The 22,932-nt window shown below is 49.1% G+C and overlaps 1 protein-coding gene across 4 annotated transcripts in view; it reads left to right on the forward strand.

The window, feature by feature from the left end:
- RPRD2 (regulation of nuclear pre-mRNA domain containing 2) overlaps positions 1–17,734 on the forward strand; it is a 40,245-nt gene extending 22,511 nt beyond the window's left edge. The window contains exons 2-12 of one of the 4 annotated variants that reach the window (XR_014002694.1): positions 52–181; positions 1,253–1,353; positions 2,545–2,694; positions 3,927–3,979; positions 6,327–6,453; positions 7,113–7,288; positions 8,061–8,352; positions 9,322–9,645; positions 10,182–10,385; positions 11,379–14,447; positions 14,538–17,734. Coding sequence is in view for 3 of the 4 variants with exons in the window: in XM_081173448.1 (XP_081029574.1) it covers positions 52–181; positions 1,253–1,353; positions 2,545–2,694; positions 3,927–3,979; positions 6,327–6,453; positions 7,113–7,288; positions 8,061–8,352; positions 9,322–9,645; positions 10,182–10,385; positions 11,379–14,098 (4,277 nt within the window). In the remaining variant the exon portion in view is untranslated. Of the gene's footprint in view, positions 1–51; positions 182–1,252; positions 1,354–2,544; positions 2,695–3,926; positions 3,980–6,326; positions 6,454–7,112; positions 7,289–8,060; positions 8,353–9,321; positions 9,646–10,181; positions 10,386–11,378 lie in introns of all 4 variants that reach the window. The other 3 variants (XM_081173448.1, XM_081173449.1, XM_081173450.1) reach the window with 3 other exon arrangements.
- Positions 17,735–22,932: the final 5,198 nt, after the last annotated feature.

Below are 22,932 nucleotides of genomic sequence, written 5' to 3' on the forward strand. Positions count from 1 at the left end.
GAGTGGTGACTTGGTGCGCCAACTGACCTTCTTCCTCCTTGCTCTTTCCAGCTGCCTTTCCGCATCGGCTGAACCTTTTCTACCTGGCCAATGATGTCATCCAGAACTGCAAAAGGAAAAATGCGATTGTGTTCCGTGACACGTTTGCCGAAGTGCTCCCGGAGGCTGCCGCTTTGGTGAAGTAAGTTGATGGCTTCCCCCTGCATTTCTCATCCAACACAATAAAAGTCTTTTCGTTTCGCTGCTCGCCAAACTCAAGTTGGTGTGCGGAGGAGGCTGGCTGGATTTCTTTGTTTGCTTTGTGAATGAACAGCAAGGCATGTGTGAAAGCAGGTTCTGTCACAGGGTGCTTCCAAGGAAGCAGAAAGCGCAGTGTGGGGGCAGGACAGTGGCTTCTTCTTTAGGTAGGCTGTGCTTGAGAAACAACACTCCTTGGCACTTTTCAGGGAACAAGACGGAAGGTCTCTGTCCCAAAGATCTTAAAATCTAAAATAATTTTGTGATTTTAGCTCTGAAGCCACAGGCTTTCGTGTTGATATTCAGCTCTGACTGGGACAGATGGGAATTGTAGCCCAAAAACAAACTAGAGGACATCAGGTTGATGAAAACTGTCCTTAGGGAAAGATATCGGGGGGAGATTTTTGCCTTTTCTCAGCAAACTATCCCTGTTTGCAAGTGTTGCTTGACTGTCTTGATCTAACCCCTGGTTTTACAAGTGCAGCACTGTTTGCCCTTTTGTAAGGACAAGTTGTGCTAACTGAAAGCCAGGGCGTTGCCAGATGAAAAGACACCTTAGTCCACCTGTGAGCTCTGTCAGTGTGTTTGTTAAATTTGCATATGAAAAAAACAGTCTACAGCTTCACCCTTTAGACACATGTCTGTTTCATGGTAGGAATGCACCTCCAGAGTGGAGAATTTGGGGGAAGAGACTTTAGCGAGTGGCAGATCCCTGCACTAGCGTTGTAAGATACGTGCTGAGGCTAAGACTACTATCTATGTCAGAATGTGCATTTTTTGTGTGGAATTGGGGGGGGGGGAATATCAGTTGTACATATTTTACTCATTTGCCCCAACCTGTGCTGGTTGGTATCCCCACCTGCAGAAAATTATTGAAAGAGAAGGTAAGGTGAGAAGCCTCCTTTTTGCATTTTATTTTAATCAGCCATCTCTTCTGGCACTTTGTATGTCCGTAGAGGAGAGGGCAAATTGATGCACTAGAAACAGTCATGTGTTATCTATGTGTCATTTTCAGAGATCCATCAGTCTCCAAATCTATAGAAAGAATCTTTAAAATCTGGGAAGATAGAAATGTGTATCCAGAAGAAACCATCATGTTACTGAAAGAAGCTTTAAGTAAGTTCTCCATTACTCTTTTTCCACATCTGTGCAATTGTGGTGATGACTTAAAGGGTGGGTGAGGCAGAGTTTGGTTTGAGATTACGAGGACAACGTTTTATCCTTTAAATCCATTAGCTATCATCTCTCTGCACCTGCACAGAAGTCAGTAGTGGCAATTTGCTTAGGCAAGAGAATTCTGGACTGTCTGCCCCAGGTTGCTGCGGTTTACACCACTTCCCACTTAATTTCCGTCCTTAATTTTAAATATCTGAAAGGTTACTTAAATATCCAGCCCTGGGGAAACCCAGCCAGATGGGCAGGGTATAAATGAGAAATAATAATAATTACAATTCTATGTGACACTGGTGAGTGATGCAGTCTTTTAGCTTGCTGCGGCAACAAAGCTCCAGTTCAGCATTTCCCAGTGGAAAGTTCATGCAGTAGATTTTTGTATGCAACTGTAAGGAAACTCTCTCCAGGGAAGCAGGATCCTCCTTTGTCCAAACTAACCTAATAGCCCCGCAGAGTAGCATTCGTACACTGAAGCCTCACAGATGGTCATGATGTTGCTTTTGCTATTTTGACGATGCTTTTCATCTGGGGTGCTGGTGTTAGCAGGTACGATCTCCCTTGTAACGCTGCCCTTGGATTAGTGCCCCAGTCAACAGACTTTTCTCGCTGCAGCAGGAGATCTTTTAATGTTGATTTCCAGGTTATCTATAGCCCTGCTGTTCCTCAGAGCTTGTTTGTCTGCAGAGCCCCTACAGTATAAATGCTGGGCTGGGTGGGCCATGAAAATAGAATGAGTTGTGGGGAGTGGCATGTTCAGAAAGTGTGAGAGACTTCCGTATTTAATTTGCACGGTGGAATCTTTCAAGTCCATTTAAGCTGCCAGACATCCATGGACATAAGGCTTCCTGTCTACGCTCACAAGCCAAGCGAAAGGGGCTTTTAAACTACTGCCTGCAAATTCACTTGAGGTCCCAACTCTGTTCCTTGAGATTGCCAACTTCGTCCTTTTCATGTAAAGCCTGATTGAAATCCTGAAAGGCGGAGGGACCCGTCCTCAGAAGTTTCCGCATTGTAAGCTCAGATTTTTGGTTTTAAGTCTCCTGCTGCTTTGCCTTGTCAAATGTTTGCCAGCAGGTATCAACCTCTATTGGTCTCTCTCTTTCTCTCCCTTTTTTTTATTTTAAACATGCATAGAGACTCCTAAAGGGCATCCCATAATCTCAGACTGCAAAACAAAAAACAAAACCAAACAAAAATGTTTTCCAGGTTCCACTTTCAAAGCTCAGAAGCAGCAGAAAGAAACTCAGAGCAAACAGCCAACTAAGTCATGGAAGAAACCTCAAAGTAAGGAAATCCTCACGGGAAACGGTCTGAGCTTTTGATATTTTAACCTCCTTGAGGAACAGCCTAGAACAGACACACACACACCCAAAAAACACACCTCACCGTAGGCACTCACGGTGCCTTGTGTTCTTCGTCAGGCTGGCAGCGTCCTTTGCTAAAGACACCAAGAGAGGCACTTCTTAAAATTATGCAGGATATATGACTGTGTTTAAATTAGCCCGTGATGTACAGAGAAAAGACGTGGTGGGGTGTTTAGGGGAACTGGCGTTAGTATATTGAAAGACGGAGAGGCAGCACGCATGATTAGTGAGTGGCAATTTAAGCCTGGCCGGTCAGACTTGAAGCCAAGGACCTGCATTCAGTGGCAGAGGACTAGGTTAACTTAAACAGCAGGCTCCTTTCAGTGCATCAGGGAGAGAGAGAGCACGCAGATAACAAACCGTCTTTGGCATTCTCGGAGAACAGCTTATAAGTCCACCAGCACAGCAGCAGTACAGACAGGAAAGCCCCAAATGGCTAAGAGAAGATGACCAATGGGACGTCAGACAGGAAAGGCTTCTGTCAACCGCATTAGGCTAATGTTTGGGAGTTGGGCTTGGATCCACCTGGAAACCAGTTTGGCACAAGGCCGAAAGCCTGTCTCTCTAACGGCATGTTGTTCCTCTGTCAGGAGAAGAGACGTAACGGAGGCTGCAAATAGTCTTCCTTTTGCTAAGCAACATCTGGATTTATCCTGAAAGGAGTATTCCATTCTTCCTCTCTGGAAGCTGCAAATTAGAGCAAGGAAGCTAAGGCGTTGCTTTGCAAGCATTTGGCAGGGGTGGGGGGTACCGCAGAATGACCCACCTCTCACAAGAAGTTGCCCGTCGCATCTCTGCATTAGTTGCTGCCCTGCACTAGGACAGAACAGGCGTTCATGCAGAGGGAGGAGGGGATTCCTCCTCTTGCCTCTTTAGAGTAAGAGGCACAGCAGTGCGCTCAGAGGTTTAGGGGGGTGGGCAGGGTTGGTGCAGAGGGCTGTTCCTGGGGAGCAGCCAACCCGGGTGTATCACTCTCCCTGCATGTGTGAAGCATCCGTGTTACAACTGAGTGTGGAGGGAGGATAGTGGCTTCCTGCTGGGGGCTTTTTCACAGACCCTTGCATGTGGGAAACGAAGGAGAGGGTTCTCCTCTAGAATGCTGCACCTGCCTGCACTATCTTCCTTAAACACCTTGTTCCTTTGTTCCCACAGCCTCTACAAATCCAAAAGCCGCACTGAAGTCCAAGATTGTTGCAGAATTTCGGGTAAGTCCAGTAACCTCTTCATCTTACTCAGTGTTTCCCAACCTTTTTTGGGCAAAGGCACACTTGTTTCATGAAAAAAATCTCGAGGCAAACCACGCCCCCTCCAGCCAGCCGATTGGCTGGCCAGGAGGCGTGGCCGGATGGGATTCCCCTGCTCTCGCGGGGGCTGAGATGGGATTCCCCGCTCACGTGGGGGCGGATGGGATTCCCCGCTCACGTGGGGAAGGGCGTGATGCCCGCAACCCCACCTCCTGGGGCAGGCCCAGTAGCGAGCGGATGCGCAGGCCAAGTAGCGAGCGGCGATGGGATGTGGGAGCTCGCTCGCTCGCCGTCCCGCGTGTGCTCGCCGCCGCCGCCCCGCCTCTCACCGCCCGACTCGCCCGCCTCCACGGAACACAAGGCAAAGTTCCACGGCACACTACTGTGCCGCGGAACACCGGTTGGGAAACACTGATCTTACTCACTTTGTGCGCGGGCACGAGACCTGAAAAACCGTCAGTTTGCAGCAGGGATGACAAACTGGTGGCCCTTGGTGCTCAAGTCAGAAAGCAGGCCCTGGGGAGCAGAGGTTGCCCGACTCCAACTCCCAGCAGCTGGTACAGCCCCTGTGACCAGGGAGGTTGCTGGTGGGAGTTGGCATCCAGAGACAACTGCAAGCCCACCGGTTCCCGGCCCCTGCCTTGAACTCTGCACCCATATCTGCCTTAAGATGGAGTGTCAATGAGGTAGCAGAGTGGATAGGCTAGACACTCCAAGGAGCTCTGCACGTTGTTGTTGTTGTTGTTGTTATTATTATTATTATTATTATTATTATTATTATTATTATTATTTTATTATTATTATTTTATTATTAAATATTTATTGAGATTTTCAAAAAAGAAATTACAAAATAAAAAGAAAAAAAAGAAAAATACAAAATAGAAATAGTTAAAAACAATTCAGTCTTTCCATCACATATTTTCATTTGCTTATTTCCTGGACCTCCTCACACCTCCCTTTTCTGTATTCCAATTCAAATTGTTAATTCAGCAAATCCCTCCCCTCTTCAATCATCTTAATCTTCAATTTTTTAAAAAATATTTTAACATTACATTTTTACCTATTAATAACCATTTTCTCATATTCTCTTGTAACATTACAGCCAAAGGCCACTTAGTTTCTATCCAGCATCATTCTAACATTCGTTAATTTTACAATATTTCTGTAGATAGTCTTTAAATTTCTTCCAATCTTCCTCCGCCAACTCTTCTCCCTGCACGTTTTTTGAGCTACCCATAGGGATGTGGGGATAAACAAGAAAGTTAAGAAGAGCCTACTGGATCAGGCCAGTGTCTCATCTAGTCCAGCGTCCTGTTCCCACAGTGGCCAACCAAGGGAAGCCCGCAAGCGGAACCCAAACACAATAGCACCAGCCTCTCTTGCTGCTGCCAGCAGCTGGTCTGAACGGGAAGGCGGAGCATAGCCATTGTGGCTAGTTGCCCTCTCCTACATGGATTTGTCCAGTCTTATTTTGAAGCTGAGGGGCGTAACTACCTCGGTGAGAGGGTAGTCCGTAGTTTTAGAAGGAGCCCCGTGAAGAAGTGCTTTTTTGGAAGCAGCACAAATATGGCCAGTTCCCTATATTTGAAAACATAAAATCTAGCATGTCTTGCTCATTCATTCATTCTCTCTCTCACACACACGTAACCAGTCATGTGCTTGGATGCATTTTGACATATCCACATATTTAAAAAACATTAGAAGGGACAGATTTGGAAATCCTATTACAAAGGCAATTTGTTTTGGGGTGCATGTGCCAGAATAGCAGGGCAAGACTCTGCTGCAAGCTGCAGGGCCAAAGTCTAGATCCTGGAGCCTTGTTAGCAGCTTGGTCAACCAGAGGAGGAGGAGGAGGAGAAGAGAGAGATGCTGAATCCTGGGCATATCCGGGGCCTGCATGTTCTTGTTGCTGGGTGTGTATTTAACGGTCACCTTTTGCCCACTGCCACACAGTGTGGTGCGGTGTTGCACTGCTGAGTGAGATGGCAGTCAGGAGGTCAGAGATCAGCACTGTACAAGAGAAGGGAGGTCAGGGAAATTGGGTGTTGGTGGAGAGAGGGACACAGAAGCTACCCTAGAAAAATGCCACGCCGGAAAAATGTCTTGCATGCCCCACACCTGCATTTCCCATCTTTCTGTACGCCAGTGGGACTCCCCCCTACCCCAAGAATTGGAAGCGTTTGCACTGCATTCTTCTCTCCCTGCCTGCCTCACCACAAACTACTTTCAGCTTCATAAATCAGTTTGCTTCCATTTTTGTGTCTTGACGGAATCCACATCTCTCTCATTTTTCTCCCTCCCCATCCAGCCGCAGTCCCTGGTTGATGAACTGCTCTGCTACAAGCGTTCCGAGGACCAGATAGAGCTGAAGGAAAAGCAGCTCTCCACCATGAGAGTCGACGTCTGCAGCACCGAGACCCTGAAGTGCTTGAAAGGTGCAGTGCACAGGCAGGGGCAGGGCATTGGATTTCCCTTAAGCCACGTTGCCTTAAGAACTGCCCGAACCCTTACATATCCCTGCCTGTATACAAATACACACACACCTATCCTCCCATGACCACCACCAAGGTGTAGGGTCAATGGCTTGTCTTCACAAAGTTCTGCTCAGAGTAGATCCAGAGTAGTTAGATCTACTAACTTAATTGGGTCTGCTCTGGAGATCTCCCAGGCTGGGAGGAGAAAAGGAAGCTCCCAGGTGAGAGATGGGAGGGTGTCACACGCCTTCTGTGTGAGACAAGAATTAAAATCTACTTTTGGGAGAGGGCTTTGTATTGTATTCTAATTTCTCTCCCTTTTGTTTTGCTTTGTTGTTTTGTTTTTTTACTTTTATTTAGATGAGTTTGATTAGTTTGTTTTTTATTATATTGTATGTTGAAAAGATTCAGTGTATATGTATGTGTGTGTGTGTGTATATATATGTGTGTGTGTAAAAAAACTCACACTTTTTTTAATATATATATATATATATATGGGTCTGAGTAGGACTAGCACTGACCATCGCCTGTTGATTTCTTTCTGGGGAGGAAGGGTTGGTCTCTCTTGCTTTCTCTCCTCCCCCTGCTAAGCCCCAAAAAAACCCTCCTTTCCCTTTCAGACAAAACAGGGGGAAAGAAATTCTCCAAGGAGTTTGAGGAGGCGAGTGCCAAGCTGGAAGAGTTTGTCAACAGCCTGGACAAGCAGGTGAAAAGCGGCCCATCCTTGACAGAGGTGCTGGAGAACGCGGGGATCTTCTATGAAGCGCAATACAAGGAGGTCAAGGTGGTGGCAAATGTGAGTGCAAGGGGGCTTCTCCACTCCATAAATCAGCCTCCCGGCTGAGCACATGGTCCTCTCCAAGTGTTTTGAACGACAACACCCATCAGCCCTGGGCATTGGTCAGGGGGGCCTGGTGGAGTTGCCCTCCGAAATGTCCCGCAGGCACCAAGTTCAGAAAGGCTGAAGCATCAGCTGAGTCAGTGTAGTTAACCCAGTCTCATGTTCACTGGAAACCTGTGGCTTTCAAACTGCTATCGGGAGTGGAGGGCAGTTTTCCTCCAGAACTCTACTGAGGATTTCTTAACGAACAGATTGGTGGTGAATAAGCAGCCAGTTCTGTGTTGCTCTGGGCAACCACAGGAGAGCACTGGGCGTGCTCCAGAGTGTCGTCTTGGTTCGTGCGGGGCAGCACCCAGGTGTAAGAGACAGAGTCTCTTCGGTGGTGGCACCAAAACATCGTAGAGTTGGAAGGGATCCCGAGGGTCGTCTTGGAATCCCTTCCAGTTCTCCAACCCGCTGCAACCACAGCTAAAGAATCACTGACAGGTGGCCAGCCAACCTCTGCTTAAAAATCTCCACCACCTCCTGAGGGGAAGTCTGTTCCACTGTCAAACAATCAGGAGGTTTTTCCCCCTAATGTTTAGTCAGAGTCTTCTTTTTTTGTAATCTGAATGCATTGGTTCAGTTCCTACTTTCTGGACAGCGTAAAGCCCTAATATTTGTGCATGCTTGTTAAAGGTCAGACATGAACATGGCTTTTTCTCTCTCATTCCACCACTTTGGCCAGGCTTACAAGACCTTTGCTAACAGAGTGAACAACCTCAAAAAGAAACTGGATCAGCTGAAGGCGACGCTTCCCGACCCTGAGGAATCGCCCGTCCCCTCCCCGAGCATGGACGCCCCCTCCCCGACTGGCTCGGAGTCTCCCTTCCCTGGGATGGGGGAGGACGACAACTCCCCTTCCCCAGGGGCAGAAAGGGAGAAGTCTCCGACTCCAGAGCCCGCAACGGACAATTGTGATGTGGAGGACATGGAGCTCTCCGATGTGGAGGAGGAGGAGGAGGCCCCAAAGATCATTGGTAGGTTGTCCATCAGGGGTTTTTTTGGTGGGGGGCTTTGAACTTAGGGAATGGCCACATGTGAAGATGTTTCTGGACTCTGCCATTCTGGAGGGTGGGAAGAGGTGAGGGATCTGTGGAGAAACGGGAGGGGAAACCCTCATTGTGTCGGGGAGACAAGCCAAGCGGTGGTTCCCAAATGCGCAGTACTGCCTCCTTGGGGGCACTGGGGTTACTTAAGGGGGGGCACCAGAGTTTTAAATGACTATCGGAGTTTGAGAAGTTGGCAGCAAGAGCTGGTTCAAACTCATCAGTTTTGTTGAATGAATTAAACTAAATACAGTGGTACCTCGGGTTGCAGAAGCTTCAGGTTACATACACTTCAGGTTATAGACACCGCTAACCCAGAAATAGTACCTTGGGTTAAGAACTTTGCTTCAGGATAAGAACAGAAATCATGTGTCGGCAGCAGGAAGCCCCATTAGCTAAAGTGGTGCCTCAGGTTAAGAACAGTTTCAGGTTAAGAATGGACCTCCAGAACGAATTAAGTTCTTAACCCGAGGTACCACTGTAGATTGAATCAGATTTTGTGATTCAGTATGCACTTAGTTACTGTTTTGAATTCTATCGTGTTCTTTCTGCTCGTGCAAAGAGCTATTCTATTTAATGCTTTTCATAGGTTAGAGTAGGGGGCACTGGGAATGACATAAACTGCCACATTGGGGGGCGGGCGGGATAAGGAACTGAAATGGTTAGAATTGTTCTGAACTTTGTTTCGTGCACACAAACAGAGGAATGCAAACACGATGAATGAATTCTGTGCATTTTCCTTCTCCAACCTCGTGCCCTTTGGATGTTTGGCTGCTACTCCTATTATCCACTGTGGGGAGTGTATTCTAAAACACCTGGAGGGTCCCTGCTTAGGGAAAGCTGGTGTGGACTGAGCAATGCCCTCTCCTCACTGTCTCCTCTCTGTGTCTTTTGCACCAGTGGACGAACGGAAAGAGAAGCCGGCTGTTTCCACAATGCCCCCCGCGAAGATGGCTGAAAGCATCCCGAAAATGTCTCCTTCCACGACAGCTGCAGCAGCAGCAGCAGCAGTCCCACCACTGCAAGCAGCAGCAGCAGCGCTCCCTGCTCCTGTTGTGGCAACGCTGGCTCCAAGCCCCATCACCCCTACAACCCCTAAGCCGGCCACCCCAGCAGCACCCCTTCCCCAGTCCCCTGCCCTTGCCTTGCCGAACCTCGCCAATGTGGATTTGGGCAAGATCAGCTCCATTCTCAGCAGCCTCACCTCGGTGATGAAGAACACAGGTGAGAGTCGCGTGTCCTGGTGCTCTGTGACAACTGGACTGGGTCTTGGGCATCTGTGTCAAGGGGTGGAGTCCTTTGCAGGCTGCATAAATGACACAAACTGGGCGTATGTTCTCCTTGCACAACCTACCTCTTTGCTTGTTAGTTGTGGGAGGGGCAGCGGCACTGAAGCCCCCAACCCTGGAAACCGCACTTGGCCACCCTTCTTGGTGTGAGGTCTGCTTGCTCCCTTTTTCCAGCATACCTTTGTGCCCATGAGAGCTAGAACAGTTGTTGTTTTTTAGTGGAAACGTTTGGGAAACTGAATTCTCCTCCAAACTCTGCTTCTTACGAGTTTTCTTCACCTCCGCAAAGTCCTAGCCCAACCTGACTTCCCAGCCTTTGGCACCCTCTCTCCCTCTTGCGTTTTTCTATACGGTGCGTGAGCTTCTTGGAGTTTTGGGGTGAACCGTGGTCTTTATCCTGGCTCTGGGGTGTGTCAGACACCCAGAGGCTTCTGTATAATTCCACGCTGTGCAACCTTTTCTTCCCTCCAGGCGTCAGTCCTGCCTCGAGACCTTCGCCTGGCACCCCAACCAGCCCAACAACACTTATGAGTGGCCTGAAGACCGCAGGAATGGGTCCCCTGACCGCCCCTCCAAACCCTTTGGCCAATATCTTCTCCAAAGTCGAGATCACCCCCGAAAGTATCCTCTCGGTGCTCTCCAAGAGCCAGAGCCAGACTGCACCAGGCCTGCAAGGTAAGTAGGTAGTCAGCCTGGGAGGGATGGGACCAGTGGTCAGTCTGGGCCTCCCACGAGCATCAAGGGGGGACTCCCTTACTGGAATGGACCTTCTTAGTTATCCCCCCTGGCTGATGCAGCTTGCTCCTTGAAGAGCAGCTTCGAGCTTAAAATGTGCCAGAATGTCCTTAGTATTGTTTTCAGGTGGGATGTTTATTTAGGGTGATTTCATACTCCTGGTTAACCCATTGGAATCAGCTGCCTTGATCTTGGATGCCATCTTCAGCTTATATTCATTTTGCAAAGGTTGGGATCCAAGTAAGTTCAGCTTAATGGACTGAGATTCAGTTGCGTTGGGTAATTTAAGCAGTTCTACTCTTAAGTAGATTGGTGGCGCTGTGGGTTAAATTACTGAGCCTTGGGATTGCCGATCAGAAGGTCGGCAGTTCGAATCCCCGCGATGGGGTGAGCTCCCGTTGCTCGGTCCCTGCTTCTGCCAACCTAGCCGTTCAGAAGCACAAAGTGCAAGTAGATAAATAGGTACCGCTCTGGCGGGAAGGTAAACAGCGGCTCCCTCGGCCAGTAAAGCGAGATGAGTGCCGCAACCCCAGAGTCGGCCACGACTGGACCTAATGGTCAGGGGTCCCTTTACCTTTTTACTCTTAAGTAGGTCTAACATTTGAGACAACCCAGTATCCCAAAATCACAGTGATACATAAAATAACTTGTGGCCACATGCCTGCTTGACTCAGGTAGAGGGGAATTAGGGCTCTCGGAGGCCACGCTGAGATTGGCACAACTGTGTGGTTGCAGATTGGGCCTTCCCAGCCCCTTGACCAGCAGCAAAACAGTCCAGTAAGACGGTTAGATAAAATAACAACCTGGGTTGGCTTAGATTCTAAAAGGATTTTTAAAAGTACTGGCAAAGGTTTGCTGAAAGGCTGCTGCTTTATGGAGGTGGTTCTCTTGCCCCTCTTGCTTCTTGATCAAAATGTTCCTCTTCCGCTCCAGGTCTGTCCTCGTTCCTCCAGAGTGTGGCTGGGAACACAGCCCAGCCCACCGAGATGGCGTCGCAGAGTACGTCGGCATCGCCGGCCAACACGACGGCTTCTTCTGTAAAAGGAAGGAACATTTCCTCTAATGCTCAGCCCTTCATGCCCCAGAGTTTTGGCTATTCTCCAAATTCTTCCTCCTCGGCTGAGGTCTCTTCCACCTCGGTCAACAAGGTTCCTTCTGGGCACAGTGTGGGGCTCCCCAGTTCCAGTTTCAAGCCTCCCACCAATTCCTTGGGGTTCTCCGGCTCCCACAATGCCAGCCCTTCCCTTCGGCCGGCTGAGAACCCCACGAGCCAATCCTCTGAGCTGGCGGAGGCCAAGCTCGAGTTGGAACCCCCTTCCCCGAGTCTGGAAATGAAGATACACAATTTCCTGAAGGGGAACCCAGGTTTCAGCGGCTTGAACCTCAACATCCCCATTCTGAGCAGCCTGGGGTCTGCCGCCGCGCCCCCCGAGAGCCAGTCATCTTCCTCTGATTTCAACCGCGGACCCACAAGCACCTCTATGGACAGCATTGATGGGACTCCCGTCCGGGATGAGAGGAGCGGGACTCCGACTCAGGATGAGATGATGGACAAGCCGTCATCCAGCAACGTGGACACCATGTCGCTGCTGTCAAAGATCATCAGCCCTGGATCCTCTACTCCGAGTAGCACAAGGTCACCCCTTCAGAGCCGGGATGACAGCTACCCCCAGGAATTGTCCAACTCGGTGTACAGGTCCTTTAGCTTGAGCCGAGATTCTCCAGCCGGCATATACAAGCAGTCTTCTGATGGGATAGAGTTGCCTTCCTCTTTAATGGACTCCCCGCAAGAGAAGTTCTACCCAGACACCTCCTTCCAGGAGGATGAAGACTACCGTGACTTTGATTACTCCGGCCCACCGCCTTCTGCTTTGGTGAACCTGGAGAAGCAGCCAGGAAAGTCAATCCTGAAGTCCACCAAGCTTTCTGAGCCCTCCGAGTACCCGTCTGTTCTGTCGAGTTACGGTCAACGTGCCTCCGGGTTTGGCCTGAAATCTGCTTTCCCCCAGTCAATGAGAGCTCTCCACGACCAGAGCGAAAGCTGCGACCCATTGCCTTCGCCTGGAATATATGGGGGCTACGGTTTGCGGGGAAACGACTCCGGCTCGGACGCTTCACCTACGCCGAGCAAGAACGATGTATTTTTCCCACCGGATTCCAATCACAACAGCTTGTCCAAACCCATGCCTCAGACGCAGTATCCGGATTCCCCGCACTTGGTCCCTCAAAGGTCGCTTTTCTCCCCGCAGAACGCGCTCCTGGCCCCGGCCAGTAGACTCCCCACGAGCAACACAGACAAGCCCGTCGTGTCTTCCATCTCCGCCACTTCGACCATTGAGTTCAAGAACATGCTGAAGAATGCCTCCCGCAAGCCCTCGGACGAGAGCAAGCATTTCGGCCAGGTTGCGAAAGGGGGTCCCAGTGACAGCACGGGCCTGTCGGGCCTCGGCCAGGTGGGGGTTCCTCCCGGAGGGGAGCAGCAGAAGCAGCAAGAGGAGCATTACCGGATCGAGACCAGGGTGTCGTCATCCTGCCTAGACTTGCCTGACAGCACCGAAGAGAAGGGAGCCCCCATCGAAACGCTGGGCTACCACAATGCCTCCAACAGAGGCATGTCAGGCGAGCCGATTCAGACAGTAGAGTCTATAAGAGTCCTTGGGAAAGGGAGCCGAGGCCACGGGCGAGAGACCCCCAGAGCGGGGTGGTTTGAGTTGAGCAGCGCAGGTAGTACCTTCGATAACGGTCCTTCGGGTACGACGGAGATGCCAGCCTTGGGTGGCGGCGGTGGCGGCGGTGGCAGCAGCGGTGTGTCCGGCTTCCCGACCCAGTACAAAGACCGTGGGCCGCCGTTTCAGGAGAACGTCAACAACTTCCGACCCGGCGGCTTTGCCGCTGCCGCCTTTGACCGCCACGTGCCGCCCCCTTCCCTTGAGCACGGGGCGTCTTTCCCCATGGACCAAATTGGGCCGCCTCCCCCCTCAGGGCCTCAGTCCCTGCCTCCGAAGGATCTCGGCAGCCTTTTCTCTCGGGACCACTCAGTCCCCCCGCCCCGGATGCCGTCGGTGGATCACGCCGGCCCTTTCTCAAAGGAAGCCGCCTCCCCGCTCGGCCTGCCCCACGGCGTCCCCCCGCCCCCGCCTCCCTCCTTGGAACGCAGCGGGGTGCCCTTCCCCACCCAGCCGCCCCCTCCTCTCCCCGGGGAGCACGGCAGCGTCCCGTTCTCCAGCCCGCCGCCCCCTCCCGGGGACCTCGGACTCCCGTTCCCGGCTCCCCCTCTAGCCGCCGGGCGCCAGAGCCCCTTGGCCGTGCACCAGGGGACAATGAAGGAGCATTTTAGCATGCCGTCGGGAGCATCTCGGGACCAGCTGGGCCAGGGGCAGCGCGACCACGGCGGCCGGGCGAGAGAGACCCTGGGCACCCTCCCAAGAGATCCTCTGGGCGCGGCCCTTAACATCAGCTCCTCTGTCCCCCCTCACCGGGACGCCACAAACCGAGGCGGGCTGGGGATGAGAAGCCAGAGGCCGGATTTCCGACCCAGGGAATTGTTCTTAAACAGAGACCCCTTTAACAGCTTAAAAAGGCCTCGGCCCCCCTTCGCCAGGGGCCCCCCCTTCTTCGCACCAAAACGCCCCTTCTTCCCTCCCAGGTACTGAATGAAGGTGTTCCAGAACTTTCCTAGAGAGCGGCGGAAGTGACATGTTCACTTTCGTTTTATGTTTAAAGTCTTTTCTTTAAAAACAAGAACAGCAAACCAATCTGCCCCTTAAAGGGCCCCACAACTTTTTTCGTTGTCAAGGTATGTTCTGTGCTTCAATGCATTTATTGCATTCTTCCCCCCCCCCCCATTTTCATTCTCTTTGCTTGTTTGGAGGGGCTTTTTAGTTGACGGCCTAAATTTAGAGAGTGAGTTTTGGTTTTGGCTTTCCTTTTTTGCAGAATAATTAAAAACCTAACCATAAAGTGAACGTAGAAATAAAGACTTTTCAGTTCATGAAGCATAGGGTTATATTTTTAATATATATATATATATATTGAGCCAGTGCATAGCAAATTGGGACTCCCCTAGCATTGAAGTCAGAGTTAGGAGAAAAGATCCTAACACAATTTAGGAAGAGAAAAGGTCCAAGAAGTCAAAGCTTGCCTTTCATGCTGTCGCTTTTAACTCTTCTTGTGCCTCTTTTCCTTTTTTTTTTTTTGGTCAGAATTACTCTCCCCGCACCCTTCAGTGACCTGGGCTGATTCTTCATGGGCACATTTGCTTGAGTCAACTGTAGGGGAAAGGGAAGGATTTGCTATTTCTGTGCACCTGTTAATCCCTTTTTCTTGCTTCCTTGCAGTCCTTTAGGTTCTTAAAGTTCTCATACATTTCTCAGATTGGCCAAGGGATGGAATAACTTCACTTTGCCTGGGGCCTCAAGGGCTTTAAAGAGATTGTTATCTGGAGACAGGTTATACACAGGGTGGGTAATGGGCAAATTCTCTCCTGGTGCTTATAGCTGGCTGAGGCTGCTGGAGTCATTTTGAGGGGGGGGGGAGCAGGTATGGCCCAAGCTCTCCCCCTGGTCACCTTCCTCTTGAAGCCAGCTATGCATTGCCAAAGACTGCTGCTCTTCAATCCCTTCCTCACCCCCATATTATAAGAGGGCAGGATTTGGCCAGGACTCTGCTGAGAGTTGCCAAGCTCTCCTGCTTTTTCTGAACTTAGTTTGCTCAGATAGCGAGCTTTGCGCTCTTTAAGGAGAGGAATGGGCAGGGAGGTGCCATCAGTCAGTGAAAACGGCTTGGTGTCTACAGTTAATGCGTAGCATTTTGTACAGGGCATCTGTGCCTCAGCAGACACATTGGCCTAGTGAATTTCAGCTCCCTTCAATTGGGTTCCACGGAGAATGGCTGTAGCTGATGCCAGGCGACTCCTGCTTCCTTCTGCTCAAGTCTTTTTCCGCTTTCCCTCCCCCAAAATCCCTCCTTGAGAGCGGAGCTGTTCTCAAGTTCCCAGATGAACTCCACCCCGATTCTCTTCTCTACTGTCTCCCCTCCCACCTGTTACCTGCCCATTTGCCTCCTTATTTTTCTCTCAACGCAGCTGTGGGCATAGACGATTTTTCTGTAAAAACTGGGATTCACTTAATAGCCACGTTTCCTTTAAGGCGACAGGAAAGTTGCATTTAAAAAAAAAATATGTTAGGAATAATCTGCTATTCTGTGCATTTGAAACAATATTCCACAGCTCATATGTGCACATTTTCCTTTTTTTTAAAAAAAAGTACATAGCATGAACAGTTTTTATATATCAGGTAGATCTTGAAGGGGTTATGAAGAGTTTGGTTTTATTAAAACCTGACAGTTTTAAAATGCCAAGGCTCTAAAAAAAGGGGGGTAGTTTTCCCTACAGTCCTCCTTGATCCACCCAATCTGGGTGATGTCTACTCCCAGGGGTTTTTCCCCTGAAAAATTAATTTTAGCGAATGGCAAACCTCAAAAGGGTAAACTCAAGTTCATTCAGATCCTGTTGTTCTGATCCCCACCCCCAAGCAGAAGAGAATGTCACTATCCATATTAGGGGTCTGTGACTAGCAGTTCTTGAGCTCATCTCTTACCAGGAAGCAGGAAAATTGAGTTTAAATCCTCTCGCAAGCTGATTGTGCACCCGGCAGGACCCCTCTCAAAGATCCCTGGTTGCTACTGGCTTGTGAGCACAGGAACCTTAACACCCCGCCCCAGAACTGAAATTCCCAAAAGTGCTTGCAGGGATAAACCATCTTAACCTCACTATTGTGAAGCTCCAATTGCACCTGTCATTGAGGGGGAAAAAACATATCTCCCCCCCCCCACCCCTTGTGACACAAGGGAGCTAACAACAGTCTGTGGCTCATCTGTACAGCTAATCTCTCTTAACTGCATGACTTCTGGTGCCACTCTAGATTAAAGTGTTTCATCTTTAGACGTTAGGGAGGTTTTGTGGGTCTACTCCTCCCCCCTAAGAAACATCACTTACTTGCATTATCCTGTATATAAACCCACGGGGCCGAAATCCATCGCAGCTTTCTCCCGCGTCAGACCAGTTCGTTCTGACATGGCCTGCTCGGCAGAGCTTTCTCATGAAGCGTTCCCCGAGTCGGCTTCTTAGATTTTCCCACGGTTTCTTCAGAACAGGCTTCACAATTTGCAGAGGGACTCAAAACCAATATTGAAAACGAGCAAAGGTGGTTTGGCGGCGGTGGCGGCGCAGTTTTCTTTATTTTTCCTTCCTAGGAGAATAGAATGTGAAACTTCTTATTTCTGCTGCTCTCTTTCTCTCTGTGGCGATTCCATGAATCCTTTTTTTAAAAAGAAAATTAACCCGTGGGCGATGAAAAGCACCCTCAGAGTTAACCGCTACTCAGATTGCCACAGAATGCTAAGGATTGGGGGGTGCCATTGTGGCGGGGGAGGGGGCTTCTTGCAGGAAAAGGGAACCTGTAAGAAAGACAAAAATATTTTAATGGTAAGAGTTCCATGTCTTTCCCTCTTCTCCCCCAATTCTCTCATATATATATATATATATATATATATATATATATATATATATATGAGAATGATTTTGTGCTTTTACTTTAAGATGTTCGCAGTTAGCAATGTACATATGTGTGTGTAAAAAAAAGCAAAACAAAAAAGGTTAGGTTGTTGGACAGGAAGGATTTCCCTGTCTCTGGTTTCTTCACACACCCTTTCCCTTTGCTGTTACTTTTGTATTTCACCTGACAAGGAGAGAAACAAAATGGAAATAAGAAATAAACATGTATTTTTTAAGGAAAACCTTAGTCTCTGTCATGAAGGGCAGAATTTCCTAGGAGAGGAAGGGAGGCACAGAAGTCTCCCCCCCCCTTACTTTCCAGCTGTTTTGGCGGGGGTTGAAAGTATCCCGTTTATGGAACCCACTTCTCATTGATGACAAAAAAGTAACTTTCATGGCAGATTTTTATAGGGCCATTGGGGTGGGGGGGAGCAGCACCCTCCCCAGATTTCTTGGTGTCCATTATTCCTCCGGCGCAGTTCCCCCTTAGATACGCATTTTGACCTTCCGAGGCAAAATTACTTGCATAGCGCAGGGGAAATAGCGTATTTCATTCTGGGGGGGTGGTGCGGCACTTGGCATGTTTGCAGAGCCGAATCTCTGGGCAGGGGGTAGCTTTCAGGGTTGGGGGAACGCGAGGGAACCTGCTTCCCATATTAAGGGAGCAGATGTTTTGGGGATACACCCCAGTCTCCCCCGGAAGTGTGCGGCTGTGCTGCCATTTTGGAAGGGGGGGGGAACAAACACTGTACATAATCGATGTACTTTTCATTTTCTTTGTGTGTGCCTGTTTTAAGAGGAGGGGCGGGAAAAGTTTAATATTTGTTGGCTTGGTTTTATTTTCAAGTGTTTTCTTGTGGGGGGAGTTGCAGGGGGAACAAGGGTGGGCCGAGAACCTGATGTGCATTGGGCTGAAGAGCAAGCAACTGCAGACCATCTTCTTGATTGTATATTAACACGATTTAATAAAATACCCTAGTTTGAATGTTTTATATATACATACATATATATATATCTACACTTCTTGTAAATAAGCCCTCTCTTAAGTGTGCAATAGGTGCATAAGGTTGAGAACGGGACCCCCACCCATCCATCCCTTCCTTGCTTTGCAACCTGGAATCGGAGCCGGATCGGCGCCAACCCAGCCTGGAGGGGGAAGAGCAGAGCAGATGGAAGAGCCACCTCCGATTTCCGAAAGACCCACAGCGCTCCCCGTTGGAGGAAGTCTTGACTGTTGCTCTTTGAATTTATGCATCTTGTCTCTGTGTTGGAAAAGAGGTCTGGAAACCAATTCCAAAGCTTAAAACACAATCGGAGCAGTGTGGTTTTTTTGTTTTGTTTTGCTTTTTGAGGTTCTCTCTCTCTCCCCCGCCCTCTCTCCCTCCTTCCTTATTTTTGTATTGTATACTAATAAAGTGTTCTTGACTTGTTGTGGCCTCCATTTCTAGGAGAAAAGGGACCCAGCTCTCTGCCCTGTGGATTGGGCTCCTAGGCAGCTTGTGATACCTTTTATTTCACTTTTGCGGGGGGGAAATGGGGATTGTGTATCTTGACCATTCCTGGCCTGCAGATAATTCTGAAAGAAATCGAATGGGTGTTTTGTTTTTTTGTCAAATCTTTGTTTCCATTGTTGGGCAAAGCTCATTTTGCCTCTGTGTCCAACCCCTACCCCCTTTTCCCTCTTGGTTATAAAATGTTAAAAGCTCTTTTTAAAATAATCATCATCACTGTTTTGAGGCTAAGTATTGGGTAGACGGGTAGTTCTTAAAATAACTTTAAACATCTGTTTGGGGTAGAGGGCACGAGAACCAACATTTACCGTCTTCAGAAGGCGCAGTCTTGCTGGAACAAACAAGCCTTCTAAAACACAGCGAGGTCTGGCACTTCTGGCTCCCGACCTGGGCTGCAGCACAAACTTGACTATATTTTCATAAAGGAATGTACTTACGGCATGGGAAGGGATCTGCGTGCCTCCAGTTGAGCTTAAAAGACACTGCTGCCTTACGATATGACCCCCCTACCCTAATGACAGGAGAGTTTTATTTCCACTACTTGTGGTACAAAGGAGAAGGTGGCCTTTAGAAAATGTGTTTGCGTGCGCCTGCTTGCACTCGCAACCTCAGGCAGTAGCAGCAGCTCAGTTCACCAGTGCTTTACTGATACGTTGGGGACTCTCTAGCTGTGATTCCTGTATTGCAGGGGGTTGAACTAGATAACTCTTGAGGTCCCTTCCAAGGGAACTGTGTGCCTATTTTGTGTGTGTGTGTGTGTGTGTGTTGGAGGGAGAGGTTTTAACAGCGCTTCCCATTTAATCTACCGGATAAAGTCATTCTGAGCAGGTACTTCGCTACTGTCACAGCACATGTACAATTTTGTAAAGGCCTGAAACAAGAGTTAAGAATTGTGGGTACTGGATCTGCCCAAAGGGAGCCCGTGTGGTCCAAAATCCTGGTCTCATAGCAGCCAAGCGGATGCCTATTATAGGAAGTCCACATGTAGGGAGGTAGTTAAGGCAAATCGGAGCTAGTAGCCATGGATCGCTTTATCCTCCATGATTCATTAAAAGCACCACAATTGGTAAATTGTGTGGGTTTTTTGGAGGGGGGTGTTTAGCTCATGCCACCACCCTGGCAAAGCCAAAACCTTTAAAAGCCCACTGTTTGTTCTCTGTCTCAGTAGACTTGCTTAAACTGGTTTGTGCAGTGCCTGCTACTGCTAGACTCGCTCCTAGACACCCATCCAAACGCTGCTGATTCGGAAGCGAACCTCCCGTCTTGTGCTGGTTTGCAGAGGACTGTGGCCTTACAGGACCAGGGTCCTCGTTGCTCAAGTCTGCTGTGGTGGCATTCAAGCGGCAGCTCAAACATTAAGCCCCTCTGGTTGCAGAAGTTGGATCACCTTTCTCACCTGGGTAGAGTGGGGACAGCAAGTCAGTCAACCAGTTGAGCAGTGACAGGCTGGGGTTTCTTAAATCAGAGTATACTAGTTTCAGGGTGCAAAGCTTTCCCACCAGTGCACCCACTCTTGTGACTGGTGGTGGTCAAAATACTACCAGGCCATATGCACCCAAGGGAAGAATACAGAAATGTCCCATCATCGTGGAGGAGACTACCATTGCAAAAAAAGAAAAAAAGGAAAAAAATCCAGGGGTGGGGGACAGCTAAGGAGTCTCTAGTAACTGGTTTTGCTTGGGTTTTTGGTTGACTGAACAGTATTTCTGCAGCCAGGAGTCACCCTTTTGTCAGTGGCTGCATCTAGGAAGTGTTTTCATGGGGGGGGGGGGCTGAGCTTTGCAGAGTGGAAGCCCACTGGCTCTACATTCCTGTTGCATGCTCATCCTGCTGGTCTTGTTTTTATGGGATCTTCTGCAAGTCCGTGCCTAAGTATGTATAACCGTGCCAACTCCTGGAGCAGGCATAACTAGGGTGTGCCTGATAGCGACCCCAATTGATTGGTGGGGAGGGGGACCCATCTGTATTGTTTGTGCCCGTGAAATCAGAAGGCTGCATAGAAATCTGGCTTAGAAGTTTGTGTGGAGGGCTGGCGAGTAACAATGACAATGGCAAACCCGCAGAGGGCCATAAATCCCCACTGGAAAAAGATGATTATGTGAGGGGAAAGTATATTAGTCTTGAAACAGCTGAGGCCGAGTTTCTTCACTGCACTGGCTCCCTGCTCCCAAGGGTTGAGCACTTCGGTCCATCTCAGTGACCCTAGAATGCTCTCAGAGTTATCTGGGGCCTCCTTGCTTGCCAAGTATGACTTCTCTGGTCTCATGCAGAGGGAGATGTCTAGCCTAGCTGATCTCAAGAGGATGGCAAGTGGGGCCCTGCTTGCATCGCCATACCAAGAAAAGCACCTTTGGGTTTCCACCCAAGACACCAAAGAGCCATCACAAAGCTTTCCAAACCTGCCTATAACTAGTTACAGATAGGTAGCCGTGTTGGTCTGCCATAGTCAAAATAAAAAAAATTCCTTCCTGTAGCACCTTAAAGACCAACTAAGTTAGTTCTTGGTATAAGCTTTCGTGTGCATGCACACTTCTTCTTCTTATCTGAAGAAGTGTGCATGCACACGAAAGCTTATACCAAGAAGTGTGCATGCACACAAAAGCTTATACCAAGAACTAACTTAGTTGGTCTTTAAGGTGCTACAGGAAGGAATTTTTTTTATTCTGCCTATAACTAGTAAGCTTGGCCAGGGTCTTACCCTGATGTAAATGTAATCTCTTCGCTCTAGAAACTGTGTCACCTGTCTGCATTGGTTGCCAACCAATCCAGTATTTAAAATCTGCTTTGTTACAGCTTAAAGCAGCTCGCCATTCCTTTTTATTTTTCTTCCTAAGGGCTCTGTCACTGGGAGAGGACTCCCTTTGCGTGTGGAAGGTTCCCAGTTCATTCCTGGACCTCTCCCAGTAAAGCTTGGGAACCCCCTTGCTTTAAAACACCCAGGAGCTTCTGCCAGTCAGCGTAGGCAGATCTGGGTTATGCGAATCGGTGGCCTGACTCTATAAGGCAGCTTCTTGTGTCCCTAAGAAATCTTACCCAAAAGAGCCATGAACAGGGTTAAAATTCACCAGATCTGTAACCCACTGCACACTTACCTGGGGGTGAACCGCCTTGAACTTAATGGCTTCTGAGAAGATGTCCATAGGGCTATTCAAGCACAAGATTCAGCAAGCTACTCTTAAGATTTCCTCCGAAAGGCTGACAGGGAGCTGAAGAAGCCGTGGAACCTTGGGTTTTAAGGTGCCGCTGCTGTCAGCAGTATCGCTAAGTTCAAGTGCAAGTAGCAGCGCTGTTTTCGCCTAAAGTGGCGACACATGGCTGATGAAGCGCTGAAGTCCAAAACCAGCTTTAGAGCACCAGATTGGGGAAGCTTGAAATAGAGGACCGTGCGCATCGGAGGCCTTGAGGCACTGGTGGTTCCCACAAGCAGAAGGGGAAAGGAGGAGCAGCTCTGTGTGGTCTTCAGGCCCGTTGAATGACTGGCTTCTGTTCCTTTGCCTGAATTGACTCTTGTTCTTTTGGGGTGACCTGATGGCCAGAAACATCCAATGGTTCATAATTTGGCTCAAAAGACTCGGCGCTTTTTAAACCAACCAGCTAAAGCAACTTCACAGGGTGAATATTTTCAAAGCTAGATGATCCTTGCAGTCTCTTGCAGCTCTACATTTCTATGATTCTAAGAACATCTTTGTTCACAGGGAAAGCCCTGAGGGCAGAGAAGATTATAGCATGTATTTGCAGCATGCGACGAAAAATATCCTCCGGGGAGGCAGGTGTTGTGCAATGGCAGCACAAACCAATGGCTCCAATTGGCTTGCTTGCTCCCTGTCACACAAGTGCGTCTTGCTGCTATTGGCTGAATTGTTTCTACTCAAGCCATTGGCTTGAGGTGCTCTGAATCCTAGGGCGATAGAAGGCCTGGTCCAATGAAGACCCTGGGGAGTAAGAGGAAACCGAAGGCGGCATCTGTGCCAAAAGGGCTAGGACAGGAAGATCTAAGAATAAAGTTGCACAGACAAAAGCGTCACCCGATGCTGAAATAGCCAAATCTATTGGTGTGGTGAAAACGTTAGCTGAGTGGAATCAGGCTTGAGTTGTGCTTGTGAGAGTGACGTTGCTGGGAGCATGGAGTGCAAGCGTGACCTGTGTTCATGTGCTGAGCGTCTTTGCCGTAGGAGTACACGTCTGGGCGCTGGATATGCAGCGAAGCTGAATATTGGAAGGTTCAGGGCAAAGAAAATAAACTCCATGCAGTGTTTAGTGAAACTATGGAACTTGCTCCCAGAGGAGGCAGTGATGGGTTACCAGCCTAGATGGCTTTAAAAGAGGATTAGATAAATCATTGGGTGAGAGGACTTCTGATGGCTGCTAGCCGTGATAGCTATGCTCTGCCCCTCACAGTTGGAGGCAGCAATGGGTCTGAATC

The sequence above is a fragment of the Podarcis bocagei genome, assembly GCF_964188305.1.
Source record: "Podarcis bocagei genome assembly, chromosome: 16".
Taxonomy (NCBI): Eukaryota; Metazoa; Chordata; class Lepidosauria; order Squamata; family Lacertidae; genus Podarcis; species Podarcis bocagei.